The 26849-nt window shown below is 47.1% G+C and overlaps 1 protein-coding gene across 1 annotated transcript in view; it reads left to right on the forward strand.

Moving 5' to 3' along the window:
• The window catches only part of PNOC (prepronociceptin), a 198049-nt gene that overhangs the window by 39398 nt on the left and 131802 nt on the right, over nt 1-26849 (forward strand). The window contains exon 2 of the mRNA XM_088447530.1: nt 13005-13150. Coding sequence (XP_088303656.1) covers nt 13005-13150 — 146 coding nt within the window. The remainder of the gene's footprint in view (nt 1-13004; nt 13151-26849) is intronic.

Genomic DNA, 26849 nt, shown 5'->3' on the forward strand with positions numbered 1-26849 from the left:
AAGGGAGGGCTTAGGTTTAGGCACTTAGAGTGGGGATTAGGGTTAGGCACTGGGGGGGAAGATTAAGGTTAGGCAACCCCCCGGGGGACTTACTGTAGGTTCAGGCGGTGGGGAAGGGGGGGTTAGGTATAGGCACTTAGAGGGGCGATTAGGGTTGGGCACTGGGGGGAACGTTAGGGTTAGGCACCCCTAAGGGAGGGTTAGGGGGGGAGGTTAGGTTAGTAAATACTTACCTGGGGACGATCAGGATTTTCACCCATGTCGGGCAGCCGCTTGTGGGATTTGAATTCATACCGATTCCACCGACTCACCCCATACAAAAACAAAGGTGTTAGATTTCAGGAAGGCTGATTTTGCAGGGATGTGTAAGCGAATCTTTGGAGTGGAGGAACATGAAAGGCGTGCAGGAGAGGTGGGAAAATTTAAAAAGTGCAATATTAAAGGCAACAGACCTTTGTATCAAATGGGTTAGGAAAACCACAAGGAAAAGGAAGCCAGTGTGGATTGGGAAAGAGGTAGCAAGTATTGTGAAAGCAAAAAAGATGGCCTTTAGGAAATACAAGCAGATGCAAAATAATGAGGGCAAAGAGGAGTCTCTTGTAAAACAGAAGGAGGCTAAGAAAGTAATCAGATGTACAAGGGCAAAAGCTGAGGAGAATATGGCACAGTCAGTGGGTAAAGGGGGCAAAACTTTTATTAAGTATATAAGCGAAAGGAGAATAACAATAGGTGGAATAAAATGACTAAAGAAAAGGGAGTCTTGTTGAGGGAGACAATGTAATAGCTGATCATCATAATAATTATTTTTGTTCAGTATTCGCTACTGAGAGAGAGGGCAAGGGGCCACAGTTACTGAGAGAGAGGGAAAGGGGCCACAGTTACTGAGAGAGAGGGAAAGGGGCCACAGTTACTGAGAGAGAGGGAAAGGGGCCACAGTTACTGAGAGAGAGGGAAAGGGGCCACAGTTACTGAGAGAGAGGGAAAGGGGCCACAGTTACTGAGAGAGAGGGAAAGGGGCCACAGTTACTGAGAGAGAGGGAAAGGGGCCACAGTTACTGAGAGAGAGGGAAAGGGGCCACAGTTACTGAGAGAGAGGGAAAGGGGCCACAGTTACTGAGAGAGAGGGAAAGGGGCCACAGTTACTGAGAGAGAGGGAAAGGGGCCACAGTTACTGAGAGAGAGGGAAAGGGGCCACAGTTACTGAGAGAGAGGGAAAGGGGCCACAGTTAAGTTGCAGGTGTAATCAGAAAAATGATGTAGTAACAAGCACAGTTACAGAGGAGAAGATCCTATCAGAACTCTCAAAACTGACAGTGGATAAATCAATGGGGCCAGATGGGATACATCCAAGGATACTAACAGGGGCATTCAATATGAAACGTAAACTGTGCCGTCTATGCGGGTTGAAGTTTTCGCCGCACATCGGAGCTCTGCCAGTAGAAAAGTATTGCGCGCGCCCCCGATTATACCCGTATTCAATATGAAATCGGCGAAAACGGCACCCGGAGAATGTGAAATCAGCAAAAACTTCGCTGTTTTTTGGGGAAATCACCCTAACACCCCCAAAAAGATGCTCTGACATGGGGGATCACTCTGGATACCCCCGATTAGCCCTGCTGAAGGTTTTTGGGGTCTTTAAACGGGCTCGATAGCTGCTATTTTGGGGATTTGAGAAGGTGGTGAAGAATAGTATTTAGAAGGTTTTTTTTGCAGAAAATAAGTAGTCCCAGCAAATTTGGGGTACTTGAAAATGGGGGTGAGCAGATTTAAAAGTTGCTAAAGTGAAGTTTTAAAAACGTGAAAAATCCACCTGCCACAAACACCTGCAATGAAAAAAACACCTGGGGCATACTTGGGGATCCCCTAGATTGTAGTTCGCTAGTTTTTACCTTTGTACCCCCAATTTTTTTTTCGCCCCCAAAATGAAAGTGCTTTTTTTGGGGTCCTCTGAGGTATTTTTCAATTTTTTTTGACACAGTTTACCTTTGGGGGACTGTCTGAAGGTTGCAGGGTGGTTTCCAAAATGTTGCACACCAAAAACCCCAATTCTGCACTTTTTTTCGCCACCCATTCCTTGGTGATACTTTTTCGCAGGGTCGAATGCAATATACTTTTCGCACCGGCGAAAAGTTTTCAAATTGAATACGGTGTAAAAGTAAAACCGGCGAAAATGATGTCATCCAAGCGAAAACCTTGCAGAAACGGCATTTTCGTTTCATATTGAATACCCCTATAAAAGAGCTTAAAGGGGTGCTGGTAACACCATTAACAGAATTATTCAACCAGTCACTAGCTACTGGAGTAATTCCAGAGGACTGGAAAAAAGCAAACGTCCCACTGCACAAAAGTGGAAGCAAGGAAGAGGCAAGCAACTACCGACAAGTGAGCCTTACATCAGTAGTAGGGAAAATGTTGGAAATACTCTTTAAATAAAGAGTTGTAGATTATCTCAAATCCAACAATTTGCAGGATTCCAAACAGCATGGATTTATTGGGGGGAGATCATGTCAAACAAATCTTACTGACTTTTTTGACTGGGTGACTAAGGAAATAGATAAAGGGGGGGGGACATAGATGTAGCTTATCTAGACTTTAGTAAGGCTTTGACACTGTTCCACGTCGCAGACTGTTAAATAAACTGGAAAGCATGGGATTGGATATATAGATAGTAGATGGATAAGCTCATGGCTGCAGGATAGGAAACAGAGAGTTGTAGTAAACGGAGAGCAGTCTCAGGAGGGAAATGTTACCAGTGGAGAACCTCAGGGATCTGTACTGGGACCGGTGCTTTTTACTATCTTTATTTGTGGCATTGTAAATGGTATTGAAGGGAAACTATGCCTTTCTGCAGATGACACAAAGGTATGCAACAGGGTAGACACACCAGGAGGGGTAACACAAATGATTAATGATCTAGGTAGACTAGAGGAATGGTCAAGAAAGTGGCAACTACAGTTTAATGCCAAAAATGCAAGATCATGCACTTGGGTCTCAAAACTCCAAAGGCTAAATATAGTATTAATGGCACTATACTGGTAACTACTGAGGAGGAAACGGATCTAGGAGTCACTATTTCAGGTGACTTGAAGGCAAGCAAACATTGTAACAAAGCAATGAGGAAGGCAAGTCAGATGCTTAGTGCATAGGGAGAGGAATCAGTAGCAGAAAGAAAGAAGTGATAATACCACTGTATAGGTCATTGGTACGTCCTCATCTCCAATACTTTGTTCAGCTCTGGAGGCCATATCTCCAGAAGGATATTAATACATTAGAGCCTGTACAAAGAAGGGCAACTAAAGTGGTGCAAGGTATACACCACAAAACGTACCAGGAAAGACTTAAAGATCCTAATATGTATAGTTTGGAGCAGAGAAGGGAAAGGGGGGACATGATAGAAACGTTCAAATATATAAAGGGTTTTACCAAGGTGCAGGAGGGAGACATTCTTCAAAGAAAGAGAAGTATTAGAACTAGAGGACATGTTCTGACACTGGAGTGTGGTAGGTTCAGGGGAAATATGAGGAAAAATGACATCACAGAAAGGGTAGTGGACAAGTGGAATAGCCTCCCATCAGAGGTGGTATAGTCTCCCATCAGAGGTGGTATAGTCTCCAATCAGAGGTGGTATAGTCTCCCATCAGAGGTGGTATAGCCTCCCATCAGAGGTGGTATAGTCTCCCATCAGTGGTGGTATAGTCTCCCATCAGTGGTGGTATAGTCTCCCATCAGAGGTGGTATAGTCTCCCATCAGAGGTGGTATAGTCTCCCATCAGAGGTGGCATAGCCTCCCATCAGAGGTGGTATAGTCTCCCATCAGAGGTGGTGTAGTCTCCCATCAGAGGTGGTGTAGTCTCCCATCAGAGGTGGTGTAGTCTCCCATCAGAGGTGGTGTAGTCTCCCATCAGAGGTGGTATAGTCTCCCATCAGAGGTGGTATAGCCTCCCATCAGAGGTGGTATAGTCTCCCATCAGAGGTGGTATAGTCTCCCATCAGAGGTGGTATAGTCTCCCATCAGAGGTGGTATAGCCTCCCATCAGAGGTGGTATAGCCTCCCATCAGAGGTGGTATAGCCTCCCATCAGAAGTGGTATAGTCTCCCATCAGAGGTGGTATAGCCTCCCATCAGAGGTGGTATAGCCTCCCATCAGAGGTGGTATAGTCTCCCATCAGAGGTGGTATAGTCTCCCATCAGAGGTGGTATAGTCTCCCATCAGAGGTGGTATGGTCTCCCATCAGAGGTGGTATGGTCTCCCATCAGAGGTGGTATGGTCTCCCATCAGAGGTGGTATGGTCTCCCATCAGAGGTGGTATAGTCTCCCATCAGAGGTGGTAGAGGCTAAGACAGTAGAGCAATATAAACATGCATGGGATAGACATAAGGATATCCTTCAGAAGAAGTAAGGATCAATAAGGGTTGAGGTAACAATATGCTTAAAAATGGGGCAGACTAGATGGGCCAAGTTGTTCTTATCTGCCGTTATATTCAATGTTTCTATAAATAGGCCCCTAAATTACATTAGTTATATTTTTATTTGTTTTGTTTTTTTCTAATTACTATTTTGTGTGGTGAACAGTTAGTGTAATGTAACAAAGCCCCATGTTTATTACAACATGAGCCCTGAATCATTGTAGTCAGTTCTCCCATTCTTACAATTCCTGTAACATTTCAGCGTTGGCCGCCCATATGGAAGACTGAGACTCCACTAATGACCTTGTTCTTCATCAGAAAGGAATTAGCTGTGACTAGTAATTATCACAGAATTGTACTAATCCTTATAATTTACATACTGAGCAATCTCAACAGTACTCACTGTGTCAGCATACGAGTTCATTAGAACAGCGTGTCACATCAGACATTGTAAGGCCATGACATAGTAGGAGATGCTGCTGTTAGTACATTGCACTTACTGGAATAGACATTCTGTAGTCAGAAGGGGTAGGAATGGCCGGGGGAGGGGGGGTGCGCATGTAACACATACAACACAGAATAATATTGCAGCAAGTGCATAATCAGTTTTTACAGTTGTGATCTCATGTGACTGTCATTGTAACATCATGTAACTGTCATTGCAACATCATATAACTGTCATTGTAACATTATGTGACTGTCATTGTAACATCATATAACTGTCATTGTAACATCATGTGACTGTCATTGTAACATCATGTAACTGTCATCGTAACATCATGTGACTGTCATTGCAGCATCATGTGACTGTCATTGCAGCATCATGTGACTGTCATTGTAACATCATGTGACTGTCATTGTAACATCATGTGACTGTCATTGTAACATCATATGAGTGTCATTGTAACATTATGTGACTGTCATTGCAGCATCATGTAACTGTCATTGTAACATCATATGAGTGTCATTGTAACATTATGTGACTGTCATTGCAACATCATATAGCTGTCATTGCAACATCATATAACTGTCATTGTAACATCATGTGACTGTCATTGTAACATCATGTGACTGTCATTGTAACATCATGTGACTGTCATTGTAACATCATGTGACTGTCATTGCAACATCATGTGACTGTCATTGCAGCATCATGTGACTGTCATTGCAGCATCATGTGACTGTCATTGCAACATCATGTAACTGTCATTGCAACATCATGTGACTGTCATTGCAACATCATGTGACTGTCATTGCAACATCATGTAACTGACATTGTAACATCATGTGACTGTTATTGCAACATTATATAGCTGTCATTGCAACATCATATAACTGTCATTGTAATATTATGTGACTATCATTGCAACATCATATACCTGTCATTGCAACATCATGTGACTGTCATTGTAACATCATGTAACTGTCATTGCAACATCATATAGCTGTCATTGTAACATCATATGACTGTCATTGCAACATCATATAATTGTCATTGTAACATCATGTGACTGTCATTGCAACATCATGTGACTGTCATTGTAACATCATGTGACTGTCATTGTAATGTAACGATCATCGTAACATCATGTAACTGTCATCGCAACATCATGTGACTGTCATTGTAACATCGCCGGTGTAAAGACGCCCACTTTTCTCTCTTAACACATGTCATCTCCAGAAAGTGTATGGACAATCGGAAACATCGAGAGCCATCGGAGCTGCACGCAGCGCTTGAGGTAGACCCTACCCCGCCGCAAGCACTGCGATCACTGCAGGCTGAAAAACAACCAAGTGACGTGTACAATGACGCCTCCATGCCAATTATGCACACCCATAAAACTCAGTTTTGACTACCAGACACGCCTGCGTTTGCAGCACCACTTCCCCGTTCACAAGCACCTTCCCCTGTTACCACCCACAAACTATCTGTCACTCAAAATAGCGTCCAACGAGAGCACGATTCCCGGCCGCCGTGACTGATTCGCGCATGCGTACTTTGACGCATATGCATGTGAAGCGTGCGATAATCGCCCATAGCGTGCGTTCGCAGCTTAGCAAATGGGTCTGAATAAGGCCCCCAATCCGCACGGATTTATGACCTTTTTGGGTAGACACAAATGATCACTGAGTATTTTACAAATGTAATGGATTGTAATGCTGAACTATGTGTGGCCAATTTATTCTTGTCCAACAAGTATAATAAATACCGAGAGCTACCTTCTTATTATTGGATACTATACCCCCTGCTGTAAATTATATGTACTACTGAGTACTGTAGCAAGGCAGGAGGCTAAGTGATTTCATACAGGTTACAGGGTGAGAAGGCGGCTTCTAACATGTATAAAAATGTCTGCTCTGCATTGTTTATTATAATTAGAGATGTGTGCTGACATCACTGTTTTTTGGTTTTGGATCTGGATTCATATTTGTTTTTTGGTTTTGAATCTGGGTTTTAAAAAAAAAAAAATGATAAAAAGTTTTTAAAAAAGGCTACAATCATGTAATTTTTGCAATCCAAAAAACGAAATTCAGATCTACAATCCAAACTCTAAACCACAGGGAGATCAGAACCGCGACTGGGATCTGTCCGGATTCACGAAATTCGGTTGGATTCGGAATCGCACATCTCTAATTATAATATACAAATGTTATAAATATATCAGGGCACAGAAGTCACCAGTTAGAAGCAGCCCGATGCCACCAGACAACAGAGATTGACCAACTTCAGACATATTGTTGAGTTGCTCACTCTGTAGGTCGGAGAGGCAGAATGGAAGAGCTCAGCCCATTGGCCGTGTACAGTGACAGTGGCTTCCTGTAATGGTATCACACCTACACGTGACTGCACCCACAGGAGCACAGTTATAGTAGGAGTTATCTCTTGTGGGTGCTTGGGACCATACACAGTGGTTATTACTATTATTATTATTATCATTTACTGTATATGGCACCACAAGTGTTCCGCAGCGCCTTACAAAGTACATAAAGAAATAAGTGACTTACAGTACAATACAATACAATGCAGGACAAGGATATGGATAATATACATTGCTACATTAGCGACCATAACACCCACATAAGCAACAGAGCATAAGCAACCAAGTGTTAGGTGCCCTAGTGGGGAGTAAGAAGTAGATGCAAATTATACTACTACTATAATACTAATATAATATATATAATAATAAGAAATTAATAAAACTATCAGTCCCACTGTGCCGCTGCTTCTAATTGGCTGATTGCGCGTTGACCCCTGCAGGTGATAGCACTTAGGGTCGCTGCTATACAAGCCAATGCCGTCTATTTGGAATTACTTAATTGATGTTTCCATTTGAATGCAGGAAAGAAATTGTAATTTTTGTTTGAACATGTTACATGGAAATTGCAACATTCACATTTACTAATAACTGTCAAGACACAGGGCCTGATTCGGATTTGTACACAGGGCCTGATTCGGATTTGTACACAGGGCCTGATTCGGATTTGTATGCAAACCCGTTGGTTTACGTACAAATCCGATGTTTGGTGGTGTGTGTATGTGCCTCACCCGGTCTGGGCATGTCCCCTGCGTGATTGCTCGCTGTCCCCTCAATAGTTTTTCTTGCATATCTTGTGCATTATAAACCTATAAACCCATTGAATGCTTGCAGGAGAATTTGGGCCAAAGCAAGGGCGCGATGTTTGTTAGACGGGTAGCAGCGCAGACTGGCAGTGCCAGAGCTGACCTATAATGTTATTATACTGATCTGATGGGCACAGTACATAAGTGGAAATGACGGAGATGGTTGATTAGTGTGAATTTCCATCATCATAAGCTGCTCCTCTATTTGGCAGTTTGGGCGTCCCCATGCTGTTGGCCTTTCTCTCGATTAGTCTTGGCTGGTGCGTATTGGGCACAGCTGGTTAAAGGGAGTCTGTGGCTTCTGACATAAGAGGCTTTTTGTCTGTATAATGAGGCATTTGCACCCTGCTAGCCACGCGGCTCTCTGGCTGAGACGCGAGGCTCGGAATTATTTATAGAGTGCTGCAGCTATCGGAGCCGGCTTCTGCTGCTCTCTCCAACGTCATAAGGGAAAGCACAGAAATAAGCCGCCCTCCTGCGACTGTATGCGAGCTCCTCCCCTTGTGTACATCTGTGCGCCTGCATGCGCAAGGTCTGAGACGCCCACTTTTAGTGTCTATGGGCCTGATTTTAGCCGCGGAAGCAATCCCGATATATTTCCGCAGATCGCGCGATTATTGCGCATGTGCGTAATTTGCAGTGCGCACGCTTCACGATTGCTTTGCGGCTACAATTGCACAGAGGATCCATTCGCAAAGGGAGTGTCATGTGGTCAACATTTGGAGGAGGTAACGGAGGTGGTGGTTAGGTAAACGCAGGCGTTTAAACGCCGTTTTATGGGTGTGCATAAATTAGCCATTGTGATTGCATTCGCAGCATGAGGCCTCTCTGCATGCGAGGAGGGCTGCCGTGTTTGCCGCGGGTCGGACTTGCCGTAAATGCTGCGTGACCGATTGATGTGCGTCGATGTTTGCGCAGGAGTGTGACATTGGACGGATGTTAGGAGTAGGCAGCAGTGGGCGCCTTTATGCCGGCTGAGCTATGACAGGCATTAGCATATTTTTGCAGCTGCGTTCCGTGCGAACTCACAGCTGCGATCGCATTAGCGTCCACTGTGGAATCAGGCCACATGCACGCTGTGATACCGATTGGTAAGTCTTTATGCGCCACCATCGGTCACACCATCGAAACTTGCTCCGCTCTCTGGTAGGTGCAGCGTCTCATCTAAACACGGCCTCTGTGGCTGCGGCTCTGCGTCTGAGGACACTCCCATAAAGACAGATTATTATTTTTTTGCGTACACTTCAGTCCACCTCCCAGTCGCCCCCTCCCCCCTAGGATCGCCCACGGTTTTCCCTCGCCATCTCTGATACCAGCGGCCTCGTATGTAACCGCGTGACCATCGGCACTGCGAGCGGTTAGCGTGCACCTCTTAGTCAGCCCCACAGTGCGCTACACACAAAGAAAAATGGGGACGATTGAAAGATTAAAAATATAGCTCAGAAACTTTTTTGAAGCGGACCACGGGATAAAATGAGAATAAAGAATGAATATACGATATACTGATAGAACATGTATGGAACAGAGGGATCCAGATTGTAAACACCAGGGGAAAGTTTAATTCCTATTAGCAGTTAATATCCGGTCATCAGCCGCTAATGTACAGTGCGGTACTGCATCCATCTATTACAGGTCAGTCTTATGCCGTAGCGCAAGGAAATGCCAAGACTGACAGCTTCATTTTACATTATGCAAATTAACTCTAATGACCTCATTTAGAATTCATGGCAGCAATATGTTTCTCCTGTATATGCTATTTCTATGTAAATGAGTCACTTCTCTCAATCATTTTTGCCTCCGAGACAAGTTGTTATGTCTAGTGGCCATTCTGACGACCCTCAAGGCCGTACGCTGCCAGTATCCTCCATATGCGATTTTGCGCATTAAAATTCTCACTGTCAATACTAAAATCATAAAGATCAGAATGTAATTACTAACTAATACAGGTAGCTTCTCTTCAGATCCAATGCAGGCAGAGGAGAGAGTCTGACAGCGTGACGCATAGATAAGTGCATGGAGCTGTCTCTGTCTCCCTCAGCTTACTAACCATATAGATTGGAAATGGCTGCAGCGCAGACTTCAGAAGACACTTACAAGAACACTAAACACTGAATTGCTACACCTAGAGCTTTGTGGTTCAAAAGGCACAATCAGGGTAATTCACGAAATACTGGCCTGCAGCACAAATGACGCTTTTTTTTTTGGAACGTCACTCGCCCTGTTTTTCAGCAAATGCTTTTATGTATATGGGGAGTAAAGAGATTAGCACATCAAACTGATGACGTCTATGGGAGAGTGAGGGAAAAAAACGAACATCTGCTCTTGTCAGGTGCCCAGTGTTACATATCCACAGAGCTGGCGGATTATAATTATCATTGGAACGCCTCCGGTTCCCTCTCGGTACGCGTTCTGCAGGAATGAACATTTATAGTGTGCAAAGTTATCAAAACTAGAAAAAAAAGGTCCACGTAACGTGTAATAAAGACAGCTCCCGGGGCCTATTTATCAATATCGAAGGACATTATAAATAGAATAGACAGGCTGCCTCGGAGCAGTAAGGGTTAACTTATCACGTCGCACGGTCAGTCCTATGGATATGCACATGCGTGACCCAGATAGCCGGATCTCGTACTCGCCGTGGTACTGAAAGTCCAGACTTTTAGTTCCACTAATTAAAACATATATATATATATTAGAAGAATTTTAAATCATTTTTTAAAATATCGATCATTGCAAAAATGCTTTAGTCGGAGAAAATATTTTTAAAAATGTTATTGTCTTATGTTATTGACATTCTGCGATGGCAATAAAAGAACAATAATATATAAGTTTTAAGTAGGGTTGTGCAGGCTGGTACTAGTTCGGACTTTCCAGCCATGTTTGGGTTTTTCCCGCCAAAAATCGGGTCTCAGAAAGAGGCAAAACGTCATCTTTCATGGACAAACATCATCTTTCATGGACTTTTGTCAAGGAATGATGATGTTTGTCCATGAAAGATGACATTTTGCCTCTTTCTGAGACCCAAATTTTTTGACGGGAAAAATCAGGATTTGGCGGGAAAATCCGAACTAATCCCAGCCTGCACATCGCTAGTATTAAGGGGTCTATTTGTTTTGTTTTATGCAAATTATATTAGTCTCGCCACTAATCGTGGCGCCAGATACGTCTGTACTGTAACGATTCAATATTGTTTCGGTGCCTCCCTCCCTAGCACTGCCACCTTCGCCTAGCAGTGTTTGACCCAGCATTGTAATTGCGCACGTGTGAACTGAGGGCCTGATTCGGCTTCAGACGGAATTGCAAGCTGCTCGCAAGCAGCTCGGCTCTTCCGTCTGTGCTGATATGGTAACGAGGAGGCATCACACCTCCTGCTGCATTACGTATCCGAGCTGCGTCGTCCAACGCAGCATCGGATACTTTGCGGGACATCGACCGGGTAAGATGACCCATGGGGTGACGCAGCCGGCCGCCGCAGTTGAGCTGAAGAAGCCAGGAAATTTCTGTCAGGCGTCGGAGATCCTGGCTTCTTCCTTCCCCCCCAACGGCAGCGACATACCTCTGATACGGGGAACGGAGGGCATCGCTGAATCGGGCCCTGACTTCAATCATGCACATTGCGAGAGCCAAATGGAGCATAAGGATCTGAATGGAACCCTCCTCACCAGAGGGGCGTATTGAGAGGAGGGTTCCATTCATAGAGGAGGAGAGGAGGCCACCAGGGAATTGGTGCGGCAGCCATTTTCCAGGCGGTTTGTGTTGCTCTACTCCAGCCGATGGGGGACTTCAGAGAGATAAGTATAAACAAAGTATGGGTGTTGGGTGGGTGGTGTGGGTCCCCTTGGACCCAGGAGCCCATGTGCACCGCACACCCTGCACCCATTATAGATATGCCCCTGCTCTTCACTACCAGGACCTCTTTTCCATTGGAAGTAGCAGGGCCCTGGGAGATAACCAGTGGCGGTTGCAGCACAGACCAAAACTAGCTGAGAGGAGCCGGATTACACAAAAACAGTTACTGTACCTGCAAAAGCTTCTTAATATTGCTGAGAGTCTGCGGGAACGGGGATCTGCTGCGTGTTTCACAGACGCATCCGCTGGTACAGTGCAATCAGCAGCCTCCCTGGTGTATCTGCCCGCCCCCCCCGGGCTCCCATTGGCTAGATGACACAGGAGTCTGGGATGCCGCTGAGGGAGGGGAGTGGGTGCTAATTACTTGGATCCGGGTCTGTTGGAGGAGCCCAGCGGGGGGGCCCGGGGTAGCGGCTGAGGGGGGACAAATGTCCCCCTTAGCAGCTTTTTACATTGATTTTTTTTCAGCAGCAAAGCATTGCTCAACCCTTTGTACATTGGCATTGCGTGCGATATATACATATTAGCACTACACTTTTTTTCTTTAGCAAACAATCAGTAGCTATCTTTCATATTATCGCACCAATTAAATTTAGGTGAAGTTAGAAAATGTGTCTGAATTATGAGTCCATACGTATAACCGTGATATTTCTATATACATACATATAACCGTGATATTTCTATATACATACATATAACCGTGATATTTCTATATACATACGTATAACCGTGATATTTCTATATACATACATATAACCGTGATATTTCTATACTTACATATATTCAGACGCATACACAGCCCGCACATTCAGATTTGGAAATGGCTTTAGGCGGGTTACTGGTCCTGCGAAAGTATTGAAGGCGTGCGCAAGTCTCACATACACCGAAGCAACTGACGTGAGAATTTCATTGTGATAAAACAACCTGCATTTCTGTCCAAAACTTCCGGAGAATATAAACAACAAAAGAAAGAGTAGAGGACGTCTCGCATTGGGATAAGCATTAGATTGCGAGCTCTGTTGTACATACAGTAAATCGACACAATGTATGAAAATAATGATACTGGCCATTGATGCTCACAGAAGTCTATATGTAATTACTAAGCACGCCTGTTCTGCTCTTACAGCTCCGCATCGCAGAACCGACGCAATGAAGACCCTTCTATGGAGTATTGTGCTGCTCTGCCTAACGTCACACATATTGTGTGACTGCCAGAATGACTGCGTCACCTGCAACAAGCACTTGTATCAGCTCGACAACTTCAACACCCTGGTGAGTCATTCCCAGCGTATAGGATAATGGCGGCCGCATGTATCATTGTCAATCATTCCAACTGAGAGGCCTCTTATTGAAGGAGGTGCAGAAAGTGGACTTGTGGGTAGTTTTTAAATACCTCTTTATTTCTTAAATGCTTTGGAGGGACAGATATTCAACCTTCCAATGTGGAAGAGTACAAGTCAGCTTCTAGCTATCATGTTATAGTATGTACTAGATAAATGATACCTAGAATCTGTTTGGTTGCTACTTGCTATAGACAGCGCCTATACTTGCCCTCGTTAGAAGGTTTGATAAATCTCCCCCAAGGTCAGAGGTGCTTTTGTATTTTAGTCTAGACCATGCTTTTGTACATGGCGGTTTTAGTATATTTTATATATCCAAAGTAATTCAGCCGGTACTCAGATCTCAGACATTTAGCAAGCTATTATCAGTTGTGTTGGTATGTAGTTAGTTTATTAGTATTATGTGGTGTATTACAAGCTGACTCGAAGACCTTCCGATACTGGACTTTTGATCTAGGACTATGGAGAATCTATAGGACTGTAAGCAGGCAGAGCAGACATTACCCTAACCCATGCTGGGTGGTGGAAGACACTGAGGGAAGTGAGTCAGTGACAGGTCTTCACATTACACTAACACATGCTGGGTGGTGGAAGACACTGAGGGAAGTGAGTCAGTGACAGGTCTTCACATTACCCTAACACATGCTGGGTGGTGGAAGACACTGAGGGAAGTGAGTCAGTGACAGGCCTTCCCATTACACTAACACATGCTGGGTGGTGGAAGACACTGAGGGAAGTGAGTCAGTGACAGGTCTTCACTTTACACTAACACATGCTGGGTGGTGGAAGACAGTGAGGGAAGTGAGTCAGTGACAGGCCTCATATTACGCTAACACATGCTTGGTGGTGGAAGACATTGGGGGAAGTGAGTCAGTGACAAGCCTTCACATTACCCTAACACATGCTGGGTGGTGGAAGACACTGAGGGAAGTGAGTCAGTGACAGGCCTTCACATTACCCTAATACATGCTGGGTGGTGGAAGACAGTGAGGGAAGTGAGTCAGTGACAGGCCTTCACATTCCACTAACACATGCTGGGTGGTGGAAGACACTGAGGGAAGTGAGTCAGTGACAGGTCTTCACTTTACACCTACACATGCTGGGTGGTGGAAGACACTGAGGGAAGTGAGTCAGTGACAGGTCTTCACATTACACTAACACATGCTGGGTGGTGGAAGACACTGAGCGAAGTGAGTCATTGACAGGTCTTCACATTACAGTAACCCATGCTGGGTGGTGGAAGACACCGAGGGAAATGAGTCAGTGACAGGTCTTCACATTACACTAACCCATGCTGGGTGGTGGAAGACACTGAGGGAAGTGAGTCAGTGACAGGCCTTCCCATTACACTAATATATGCTGGGTGATGGAAGACACTGAGGGAAGTGAGTCAGTGACAGGCCTTCACATTACACTAACCCATGCTGGGTGGTGGAAGACACTGAGGGAAGTGAGTCAGTGACAGGTCTTCACATTACACTAACACATGCTGGGTGGTGGAAGACACTGAGGGAAGTGAGTCAGTGACAGGTCTTCACATTACCCTAACACATGCTGGGTGGTGGAAGACACTGAGGGAAGTGAGTCAGTGACAGGCCTTCACATTACACTAACACATGCTGGGTGGTGGAATACACTGAGGGAAGTGAGTCAGTGACAGGTCTTCACTTTACACTAACACATGCTGGGTGGTGGAAGACACTGAGGGAAGTGAGTCAGTGACAGGCCTTCACATTACCCTAACACATGCTGGGTGGTGGAAGACATTGGGGGAAGTGAGTCAGTGACAGGCCTTCACATTACCCTAACACATGCTGGGTGGTGGAAGACAGTGAGGGAATTGAGTCAGTGACAGGCCTTCACATTCCACTAACACATGCAGGGTGGTGGAAGACACTGAGGGAAGTGAGTCAGTGACAGGCCTTCACATTAAACTAACACATGCTGGGTGGTGGAAGACACTGAGGGAAGTGAGTCAGTGACAGGTCTTCACATTACACTAACACATGCTGGGTGGTGGAAGACACTGAGGGAAGTGAGTCAGTGACAGGTCTTCACATTACCCTAACACATGCTGGGTGGTTGAAGACACTGAGGGAAGTGAGTCAGTGACAGGCCTTCACATTACACTAACACATGCTGGGTGGTGGAAGACACTGAGGGAAGTGAGTCAGTGACAGGTCTTTACTTTACGCTAACACATGCTGGGTGGTGGAAGACACTGAGGGAAGTAAGTCAGTCAGAGGCCTTCACATTACGCTAACACATGCTGGGTGGTGGAAGACATTGGGGGAAGTGAGCCAGTGACAGGTCTTCACATTACACTAAGCCATGCTGGGTGGAGGAAGACACTGAGGGAAGTGAGTCAGTGACAGACCTTCACATTACACTAACACATGCTGGGTGGTGGAAGACACTGAGGGAAGTGAGTCAGTGACAGGCCTTCCCATTACACTAACACATGCTGGGTGGTGGAAGACACTGAGAGAAGTGAGTCAGTGACAGGTCTTCACTTTACACTAACACATGCTGGGTGGTGGTAGACACAGAGGGAAGTGAGTCAGTGACAGGCCTTCACATTACCCTAACACATGCTGGGTGGTGGAAGACATTGGGGGAAGTGAGTCAGTGACAGGCCTTCACAATACCCTAACACATGCTGGGTGGTGGAAGACAGTGAGGGAAGTGAGTCAGTGACAGGCCTTCACATTCCACTAACACATGCTGGGTGGTGGAAGACAGTGAGGGAAGTGAGTCAGTGACAGGCCTTCACATTCCACTAACACATGCTGGGTGGTGGAAGACACTGAGGGAAGCGAGTCAGTGACAGGTCTTCACATTACACTAACACATGCTGGGTGGTGGAAGACACTGAGGGAAGTGAGTCAGTGACAGGTCTTCACATTACACTAACACATGCTGGGTGGTGGAAGACACTGAGGTAAGTGAGTCAGTGACAGGTCTTCACATTACACTAACACATGCTGAGTGGTGGAAGACATTGGGGGAAGTGAGCCAGTGACAGGTCTTCACATTACACTAAGCCATGCTGGGTGGTGGAAGACACTGAGGGAAGTGAGTCAGTGACAGGCCTTCATATTACACTAACACATGCTGGGTGGTGGAAGACACTGAGCGAAGTGAGTCATTGACAGGTCTTCACATTACACTAACCCATGCTGGGTGGTGGAAGACACCGAGGGAAATGAGTCAGTGACAGGTCTTCACATTACACTAACCCATGCTGGGTGGTGGAGGACACTGAGGGAAGTGAGTCAGTGACAGGCCTTCCCATTACACTAATATATGCTGGGTGATGGAAGACACTGAGGGAAGTGAGTCAGTGACAGTCCTTCACATTACACTAACCCATGCTGGGTGGTGGAAGACACTGAGGGAAGTGAGTCAGTGACAGGTCTTCACATTACCCTAACACATGCTGGGTGGTGGAAGACACTGAGGGAAGTGAGTCAGTGACAGGCCTTCACATTACACTAACAGATGCTGGGTGGTGGAAGACACTGAGGGAAGTGAGTCAGTGACAGGTCTTCACTTTACACTAACACATGCTGGGTGGTGGAAGACACTGAGGGAAGTGAGTCAGTGACAGGCCTTCACATTACCCTAACACATGCTGGGTGGTGGAAGACATTGGGGGAAGTGAGTCAGTGACAGGCCTTCACTATACCCTAACACATGCTGGGTGGTGGAAGACAGTGAGGGAAGTGAGTCAGTGACAGGCCTTCACATTCCACTAACACATGCTGGGTGGTGGAAGACACTGAGGGAAGTGAGTCAGTGACAGGCCTTCACATTACACTAACAAATGCTGGGTGGTGGAAGACACTGAGGGAAGTGAGTCAGTGACAGGTCTTCACATTACACTAACACATGCTGGGTGGTGGAAGACACTGAGGGAAGTGAGTCAGTGACAGGTCTTCACATTACACTAACACATGCTGGGTGGTGGAAGACATTGGGGGAAGTGAGCCAGTGACAGGTCTTCACATTACACTAAGCCATGCTGTGTTTTGGAAGACAGTGAGGGTAGTGAGTCAGTGACAGGTCTTCACATTATACTAACACATGCTGGGTGGTGGAAGACACTGAGGGAAGTGAGTCAGTGACAGGTCTTCACTTTACACCTACACATGCTGGGTGGAGGAAGACACTGAGGGAAGTGAGTCAGTGACAGGTCTTCACATTACACTAACACATGCTGGGTGGTGGAAGACACTGAGGGAAGTGAGTCAGTGACAGGCCTTCATATTACACTAACACATGCTGGGTGGTGGAAGACACTGAGCGAAGAGAGTCATTGACAGGTCTTCACATTACACTAACCCATGCTGGGTGGTGGAAGACACCGAGGGAAATGAGTCAGTGACAGGTCTTCACATTACACTAACCCATGCTGGGTGGTGGAGGACACTGAGGGAAGTGAGTCAGTGACAGGCCTTCCCATTACACTAATATATGCTGGGTGATGGAAGACACTGAGGGAAGTGAGTCAGTGACAGGCCTTCACATTACACTAACCCATGCTGGGTGGTGGAAGACACTGAGGGAAGTGAGTCAGTGACAGGTCTTCACATTACTCTAACACATGCTGGGTGGTGGAAGACACTGAGGGAAGTGAGTCAGTGACAGGCCTTCACATTACGCTAACACATGCTTGGTGGTGGAAGACATTGGGGGAAGTGAGTCAGTGACAGGCCTTCACTATACCCTAACACATGCTGGGTGGTGGAAGACAGTGAGGGAAGTGAGTCAGTGACAGGCCTTCACATTCCACTAACACATGCTGGGTGGTGGAAGACACTGAGGGAAGTGAGTCAGTGACAGGCCTTCACATTACACTAACAAATGCTGGGTGGTGGAAGACACTGAGGGAAGTGAGTCAGTGACAGGTCTTCACATTACACTAACACATGCTGGGTGGTGGAAGACACTGAGGGAAGTGAGTCAGTGACAGGACTTCACATTACACTAACACATGCTGGGTGGTGGAAGACATTGGGGGAAGTGAGCCAGTGACAGGTCTTCACATTACACTAAGCCATGCTGTGTTTTGGAAGACAGTGAGGGAAGTGAGTCAGTGACAGGTCTTCACATTATACTAACACATGCTGGGTGGTGGAAGACACTGAGGGAAGTGAGTCAGTGACAGGTCTTCACTTTACACCTACACATGCTGGGTGGAGGAAGACACTGAGGGAAGTGAGTCAGTGACAGGTCTTCACATTACACTAACACATGCTGGGTGGTGGAAGACACTGAGGGAAGTGAGTCAGTGACAGGCCTTCATATTACACTAACACATGCTGGGTGGTGGAAGACACTGAGCGAAGTGAGTCATTGACAGGTCTTCACATTACACTAACCCATGCTGGGTGGTGGAAGACACCGAGGGAAATGAGTCAGTGACAGGTCTTCACATTACACTAACCCATGCTGGGTGGTGGAGGACACTGAGGGAAGTGAGTCAGTGACAGGCCTTCCCATTACACTAATATATGCTGGGTGATGGAAGACACTGAGGGAAGTGAGTCAGTGACAGGCCTTCACATTACACTAACCCATGCAGGGTGGTGGAAGACACTGAGGGAAGTGAGTCAGTGACAGGTCTTCACATTACACTAACACATGCTGGGTGGTGGAAGACACTGAGGGAAGTGAGTCAGTGACAGGCCTTCACATTACGCTAACACATGCTTGGTGGTGGAAGACATTGGGGGAAGTCAGTCAGTGACAGGCCTTTACATTACCCTAACACATGCTGGGTGGTGGAAGACACTGAGGGAAGTGAGTCAGTGACAGGCCTTCATATTACACTAACACATGCTGGGTGGTGGAAGAAACTGAGTGAAGTGAGTCATTGACAGGTCTTCACATTACACTAACCCATGCTGGGTGGTGGAAGACACCGAGGGAAATGAGTCAGTGACAGGTTTTCACATTACACTAACCCATGCTGGGTGGTGGAGGACACTGAGGGAAGTGAGTCAGTGACAGGCCTTCCCATTACACTAATATATGCTGGGTGATGGAAGACACTGAGGGAAGTGAGTCAGTGACAGGCCTTCACATTACACTAACCCATGCTGGGTGGTGGAAGACACTGAGGGAAGTGAGTCAGTGACAGGTCTTCACATTACACTAACACATGCTGGGTGGTGGAAGACACTGAGGGAAGTGAGTCAGTGACAGGTCTTCACATTACCCTAACACATGCTGGGTGGTGGAAGACACTGAGGGAAGTGAGTCAGTGACAGGCCTTCACATTACACTAACACATGCTGGGTGGTGGAAGACACTGAGGGAAGTGAGTCAGTGACAGGTCTTCACTTTACACTAACACATGCTGGGTGGTGGAAGACACTGAGGGAAGTGAGTCAGTGACAGGCCTTCACATTACCCTAACACATGCTGGGTGCTGGAAGACATTGGGGGAAGTGAGTCAGTGACAGGCCTTCACATTACCCTTACACAAGCTGGGTGGTGGAAGACAGTGAGGGAAGAGAGTCAGTGACAGGCCTTCACATTCCACTAACACATGCAGGGTGGTGGAAGACACTGAGGGAAGTGAGTCAGTGACAGGCCTTCACATTACACTAACACATGCTGGGTGGTGGAAGACACTGAGGGAAGTGAGTCAGTGACAGGTCTTCACATTACACTAACACATGCTGGGTGGTCGAAGACACTGAGGGAAGTAAGTCAGTGACAGGTCTTCACATTACCCTAACACATGCTGGGTGGTTGAAGACACTGAGGGAAGTGAGTCAGTGACAGGCCTTCACATTACACTAACACATGCTGGGTGGTGGAAGACACTGAGTGAAGTGAGTCAGTGACAGGTCTTCACTTTACACTAACACTTGCTGGGTGGTGGAAGACACTGAGGGAAGTGAGTCAGTGACAGGCCTTCACATTACGCTAACACATGCTTGGTGGTGGAAGACATTGGTGGAAGTGAGTCAGTGACAGGCCTTCACATTACCCTAACACATGCTGGGTGGTGGAAGACACTGAGGGAAGTGAGTCAGTGACAGACCTTCACATTACCCTAACACATGCTGGGTGGTGGAAGACATTGGGGGAAGTGAGCCAGTGACAGGTCTTCACTTTACACTAAGCCATGCTGGGTGGTGGAAGACACTGAGGGAAGTGAGTCAGTGACAGGCCTTCACATTACACTAACACATGCTGGGTGGTGGAAGACACTGATGGAAGTGAGTCAGTGACAGGCCTTCCCATTACACTAACACATGCTGGGTGGTGGAAGGCACTGAGAGAAGTGAGTCAGTGACAGGTCTTCACTTTACACTAATACATGCTGGGTGGTGGAATACACTGAGGGAAGTGAGTCAGTGACAGGCCTTCACATTACCCTAACACATGCTGGGTGGTGGAAGACAGTGAGGGAAGTGAGTCAGTGACAGGCCTTCACATTCCACTAACACATGCAGGGTGGTGGAAGCCACTGAGGGAAGTGAGTCAGTGACAGGTCTTCACATTACATTAACACATGCTGGGTGGTGGAAGACACTGAGGGAAGTGAGTCAGTGACAGGTCTTCACATTACACTAACACATGCTGGGTGGTGGAAGACATTGGGGGAAGTGAGCCAGTGACAGGTCTTCACATTACACTAAGCCATGCTGGGTGGTGGAAAATACTGAGGGAAGTGAGTCAGTGACAGGCCTTCACATTCCACTAACACATGCTGGGTGGTGGAAGACAGTGAGGGAAGTGAGTCAGTGACAGGCCTTCACATTCCACTAACACATGCTGGGTGGTGGAAGACACTAAGGGAAGTGAGTCAGTGACAGGTCTTCACATTACACTAACACATGCTGGGTGGTGGAAGACACTGAGGGAAGTGAGTCAGTGACAGGTCTTCACATTACACTAACACATGCTGGGTGGTGGAAGACACTGAGGTAAGTGAGTCAGTGACAGGTCTTCACATTACACTAACACATGCTGGGTGGTGGAAGACATTGGGGGAAGTGAACCAGTGACAGGTCTTCACATTACACTAAGCCATGCTGGGTGGTGGAAGACACTGAGGGAAGTGAGTCAGTGACAGGTCTTCACATTACACTAACACATGCTGGGTGGTGGAAGACACTGAGGGAAGTGAGTCAGTGACAGGTCTTCACTTTACACCTACACATGCTGGGTGGTGGAAGACACTGAGGGAAGTGAGTCAGTGACAGGTCTTCACATTACACTAACACATGCTGGGTGGTGGAAGACACTGAGGGAAGTGAGTCAGTGACAGGGATTCATATTACACTAACACATGCTGGGTGGTGGAAGACACTGAGCGAAGTGAGTCATTGACAGGTCTTCACATTACACTAACCCATGCTGGGTGGTGGAAGACACCGAGGGAAATGAGTCAGTGACAGGTCTTCACATTACACTAACGCATGCTGGGTGGTGGAGGACACTGAGGGAAGTGAGTCAGTGACAGGCCTTCCCATTACACTAATATATGCTGGGTGATGGAAGACACTGAGGGAAGTGAGTCAGTGACAGGCCTTCACATTACACTAACCCATGCTGGGTGGTGGAAGACACTGAGGGAAGTGAGTCAGTGACAGGTCTTCACATTACACTAACACATTCTGGGTGGTGGAAGACACTGAGGGAAGTGAGTCAGTGATAGTTCTTCACATTACCCTAACACATGCTGTGTGGTGGAAGACACTGAGGGAAGTGAGTCAGTGACAGGCCTTCACATTACACTAACAGATGCTGGGTGGTGGAAGACACTGAGGGAAGTGAGTCAGTGACAGGTCTTCACTTTACACTAACACATGCTGGGTGGTGGAAGACACTGAGGGAAGTGAGTCAGTGACAGGCCTTCACATTACCCTAACACATGCTGGGTGGTGGAAGACATTGGGGGAAGTGAGTCAGTGACAGGCCTTCACAATACCCTAACACATGGTGGGTGGTGGAAGACAGTGAGGGAAGTGAGTCAGTGACAGGCCTTCACATTCCACTAACACATGCTGGGTGGTGGAAGACACTGAGGGAAGTGAGTCAGTGACAGGCCTTCACATTACACTAACAAATGCTGGGTGGTGGAAGACACTGAGGGAAGTGAGTCAGTGACAGGTCTTCACATTACACTAACACATGCTGGGTGGTGGAAGACACTGAGGGAAGTGAGTCAGTGACAGGTCTTCACATTACACTAACACATGCTGGGTGGTGGAAGACATTGGGGGAAGTGAGCCAGTGACAGGTCTTCACATTACACTAAGCCATGCTGTGTTTTGGAAGACACTGAGGGAATTGAGTCAGTGACAGGTCTTCACATTATACTAACACATGCTGGGTGGTGGAAGACACTGAGGGAAGTGAGTCAGTGACAGGTCTTCACTTTACACCTACACATGCTGGGTGGTGGAAGACACTGAGGGAAGTGAGTCAGTGACAGGTCTTCACATTACACTAACACATGCTGGGTGGTGGAAGACACTGAGGGAAGTGAGTCAGTGACAGGCCTTCATATTACACTAACACATGCTGGGTGGTGGAAGACAGTGAGGGAAGTGAGTCAGTGACAGGTCTTCACATTACACTAACCCATGCTGGGTGGTGGAAGACACCGAGGGAAATGAGTCAGTGACAGGTCTTCACATTACACTAACCCATGCTGGGTGGTGGAGGACACTGAGGGAAGTGAGTCAGTGACAGGCCTTCCCATTACACTAATATATGCTGGGTGATGGAAGACACTGAGGGAAGTGAGTCAGTGACAGGCCTTCACATTACACTAACCCATGCTAAGTGGTGGAAGACACTGAGGGAAGTGAGTCAGTGACAGGTCTTCACATTACACTAACACATGGTGGGTGATGGAAGACACTGAGGGAAGTGAGTCAGTGACAGGCCTTCCCATTACACTAACACATGCTGGGTGGTGGAAGACACTGAGAGAAGTGAGTCTGTGACAGGTCTTCACTTTACACTAACACATGCTGGGTGGTGGAAGACACTGAGGGAAGTGAGTCAGTGACAGGCCTTCACATTACCCTAACACATGCTGGGTGGTGGAAGACATTGGGGGAAGTGAGTCAGTGACAGGCCTTCACATTACCCTAACACATGCTGGGTGGTGGAAGACAGTGAGGGAAGTGAGTCAGTGACAGGCCTTCACATTCCACTAACACATGCTGGGTGGTGGAAGACACTGAGGGAAGAGAGTCAGTGACAGGCCTTCACATTCCACTAACACATGCTGGGTGGTGGAAGACACTGAGGGAAGTGAGGCAGTGACAGGTCTTCACATTACACTAACACATGCTGGGTGGTGGAAGACAATGGGGGAAGTGAGCCAGTGACAGGTCTTCACATTACACTAAGCCATGCTGGGTGGTGGGGGACACTGAGGGAAGTGAGTCAGTGACAGGTCTTCACATTACACTAACACATGCTGGGTGGTGGAAGACACTGAGGGAAGCGAGTCAGTGACAGGTCTTCACTTTACACCTACACATGCTGGGTGGTGGAAGACACTGAGGGAAGTGAGTCAGTGACAGGTCTTCACATTACACTAACACATGCTGGGTGGTGGAAGACACTGAGGGAAATGAGTCAGTGACAGGTCTTCACATTACACTAACACATGCTGGGTGATGGAAGACATTGGGGGAAGTGAGTCATTGACAGGTCTTCACATTACACTAGCCCATGGTGGGTGGTGGAAGACACCGAGGGAAATGAGTCAGTGACAGGTCTTCACATTACACTAACCCATGCTGGGTGGTGGAAGACACTGAGGGAAGTGAGTCAGTGACAGGCCTTCCCATTACACTAATATATGCTGGGTGATGGAAGACACTGAGGGAAGTGAGTCAGTGACAGGCCTTCACATTACACTAACCCATGCTGGGTGGTGGAAGACACTGAGGGAAGTGAGTCAGTGACAGGTCTTCACTTTACACCTACACATGCTGGGTGGTGGAAGACACTGAGGGAAGTGAGTCAGTGACAGGTCTTCACATTACCCTAACACATGCTGGGTGGTGGAAGACACTGAGGGAAGTGAGTCAGTGACAGGCCTTCACATTACACTAACACATGCTGGGTGGTGGAAGACACTGAGGGAAGTGAGTTAGTGACAGGTCTTCACTTTACACTAACACATGCTGGGTGGTGGAAGACACTGAGGGAAGTGAGTCAGTGACAGGCCTTCACATTACCCTAACACATGCTGGGTGGTGGAAGACATTGGTGAAAGTGAGTCAGTGACAGGCCTTCACATTACCCTAACACATGCTGGGTGGTGGAAGACAGTGAGGGAAGTGAGTCAGTGACAGGCCTTCACATTCCACTAACACATGCAGGGTGGTGGAAGACACTGAGGGAAGTGAGTCAGTGACAGGCCTTCACATTACACTAACACATGCTGGGTGGTGGAAGACACTGAGGGAAGTGAGTCAGTGACAGGTCTTCACATTACACTAACACATGCTGGGTGGTGGAAGACACTGAGGGAAGTGAGTCAGTGACAGGTCTTCACATTACCCTAACACATGCTGGGTGGTTAAAGACACTGAGGGAAGTGAGCCAGTGACTGGCCTTCACATTACACTAACACATGCTGGGTGGTGGAAGACACTGAGGGAAGTGAGTCAGTGACAGGTCTTCACTTTACACTAACACATGCTGGGTGGTGGAAGACACTGAGGGAAGAGAGTCAGAGACAGGCCATCACATTACGCTAACACATGCTGGGTGGTGGAAGACATTGGGGGATGTGAGTCAGTGACAGGCCTTCACATTACCCTAACACATGCTGGGTGGTGGAAGACAGTAAGGAAGTGAGTCAGTGACAGGCCTTCACATTACCATAACACATGCTGGGTGGTGGAATACAGTGAGTGAAGTGAGTCAGTGACAGGCCTTCACATTACCCTAACACATGCTGGGTGGTGGAAGACATTGGGGGAAGTGAGCCAGTGACAGGTCTTCACATTACACTAAGCCATGCTGGGTGGTGGAAGACACTGAGGGAAGTGAGTCAGTGACAGGCCTTCACATTACACTAACACATGCTGGGTGGTGGAAGACACTGAGGGAAGTGAGTCAGTGACAGGCCTTCCCATTACACTAACACATGCTGGGTGGTGGAAGACACTGAGAGAAGTGAGTCAGTGACAGGTCTTCACTTTACACTAACACATGCTGGGTGGTGGTAGACACTGAGGGAAGTGAGTCAGTGACAGGCCTTCACATTACCCTAACACATGCTGGGTGGTGGAAGACATTGGGGGAAGTGAGTGAGTGACAGGTCTTCACATTACACTAACACATGCTGGGTGGTGGAAGACACTGAGGGAAGTGAGTCAGTGACAGGTCTTCACTTTACACTAACACATGCTGGGTGGTGGAAGACACTGAGGGAAGTGAGTCAGTGACAGGTCTTCACATTACACTAACACATGCTGGGTGGTGGAAGACACTGAGGGAAGTGAGTCAGTGACAGGGATTCATATTACACTAACACATGCTGGGTGGTGGAAGACACTGAGCGAAGTGAGTCATTGACAGGTCTTCACATTACACTAACCCATGCTGGGTGGTGGAAGACACCGAGGGAAATGAGTCAGTGACAGGTCTTCACATTACACTAACGCATGCTGGGTGGTGGAGGACACTGAGGGAAGTGAGTCAGTGACAGGCCTTCCCATTACACTAATATATGCTGGGTGATGGAAGACACTGAGGGAAGTGAGTCAGTGACAGGCCTTCACATTACACTAACACATGCTGGGTGGTGGAAGACACTGAGGGAAGTGAGTCAGTGACAGGTCTTCACATTACACTAACACATTCTGGGTGGTGGAAGACACTGAGGGAAGTGAGTCAGTGATAGTTCTTCACATTACCCTAACACATGCTGTGTGGTGGAAGACACTGAGGGAAGTGAGTCAGTGACAGGCCTTCACATTACACTAACAGATGCTGGGTGGTGGAAGACACTGAGGGAAGTGAGTCAGTGACAGGTCTTCACTTTACACTAACACATGCTGGGTGGTGGAAGACACTGAGGGAAGTGAGTCAGTGACAGGCCTTCACATTACCCTAACACATGCTGGGTGGTGGAAGACATTGGGGGAAGTGAGTCAGTGACAGGCCTTCACAATACCCTAACACATGCTGGGTGGTGGAAGACAGTGAGGGAAGTGAGTCAGTGACAGGCCTTCACATTCCACTAACACATGCTGGGTGGTGGAAGACACTGAGGGAAGTGAGTCAGTGACAGGCCTTCACATTACACTAACAAATGCTGGGTGGTGGAAGACACTGAGGGAAGTGAGTCAGTGACAGGTCTTCACATTACACTAACACATGCTGGGTGGTGGAAGACACTGAGGGAAGTGAGTCAGTGACAGGTCTTCACATTACACTAACACATGCTGGGTGGTGGAAGACATTGGGGGAAGTGAGCCAGTGACAGGTCTTCACATTACACTAAGCCATGCTGTGTTTTGGAAGACACTGAGGGAATTGAGTCAGTGACAGGTCTTCACATTATACTAACACATGCTGGGTGGTGGAAGACACTGAGGGAAGTGAGTCAGTGACAGGTCTTCACTTTA

This window comes from Taudactylus pleione, unplaced genomic scaffold (assembly GCF_031769625.1).
Source record: "Taudactylus pleione unplaced genomic scaffold, aTauple2 ptg000434l, whole genome shotgun sequence".
NCBI classification, from domain to species: Eukaryota; Metazoa; Chordata; class Amphibia; order Anura; family Myobatrachidae; genus Taudactylus; species Taudactylus pleione.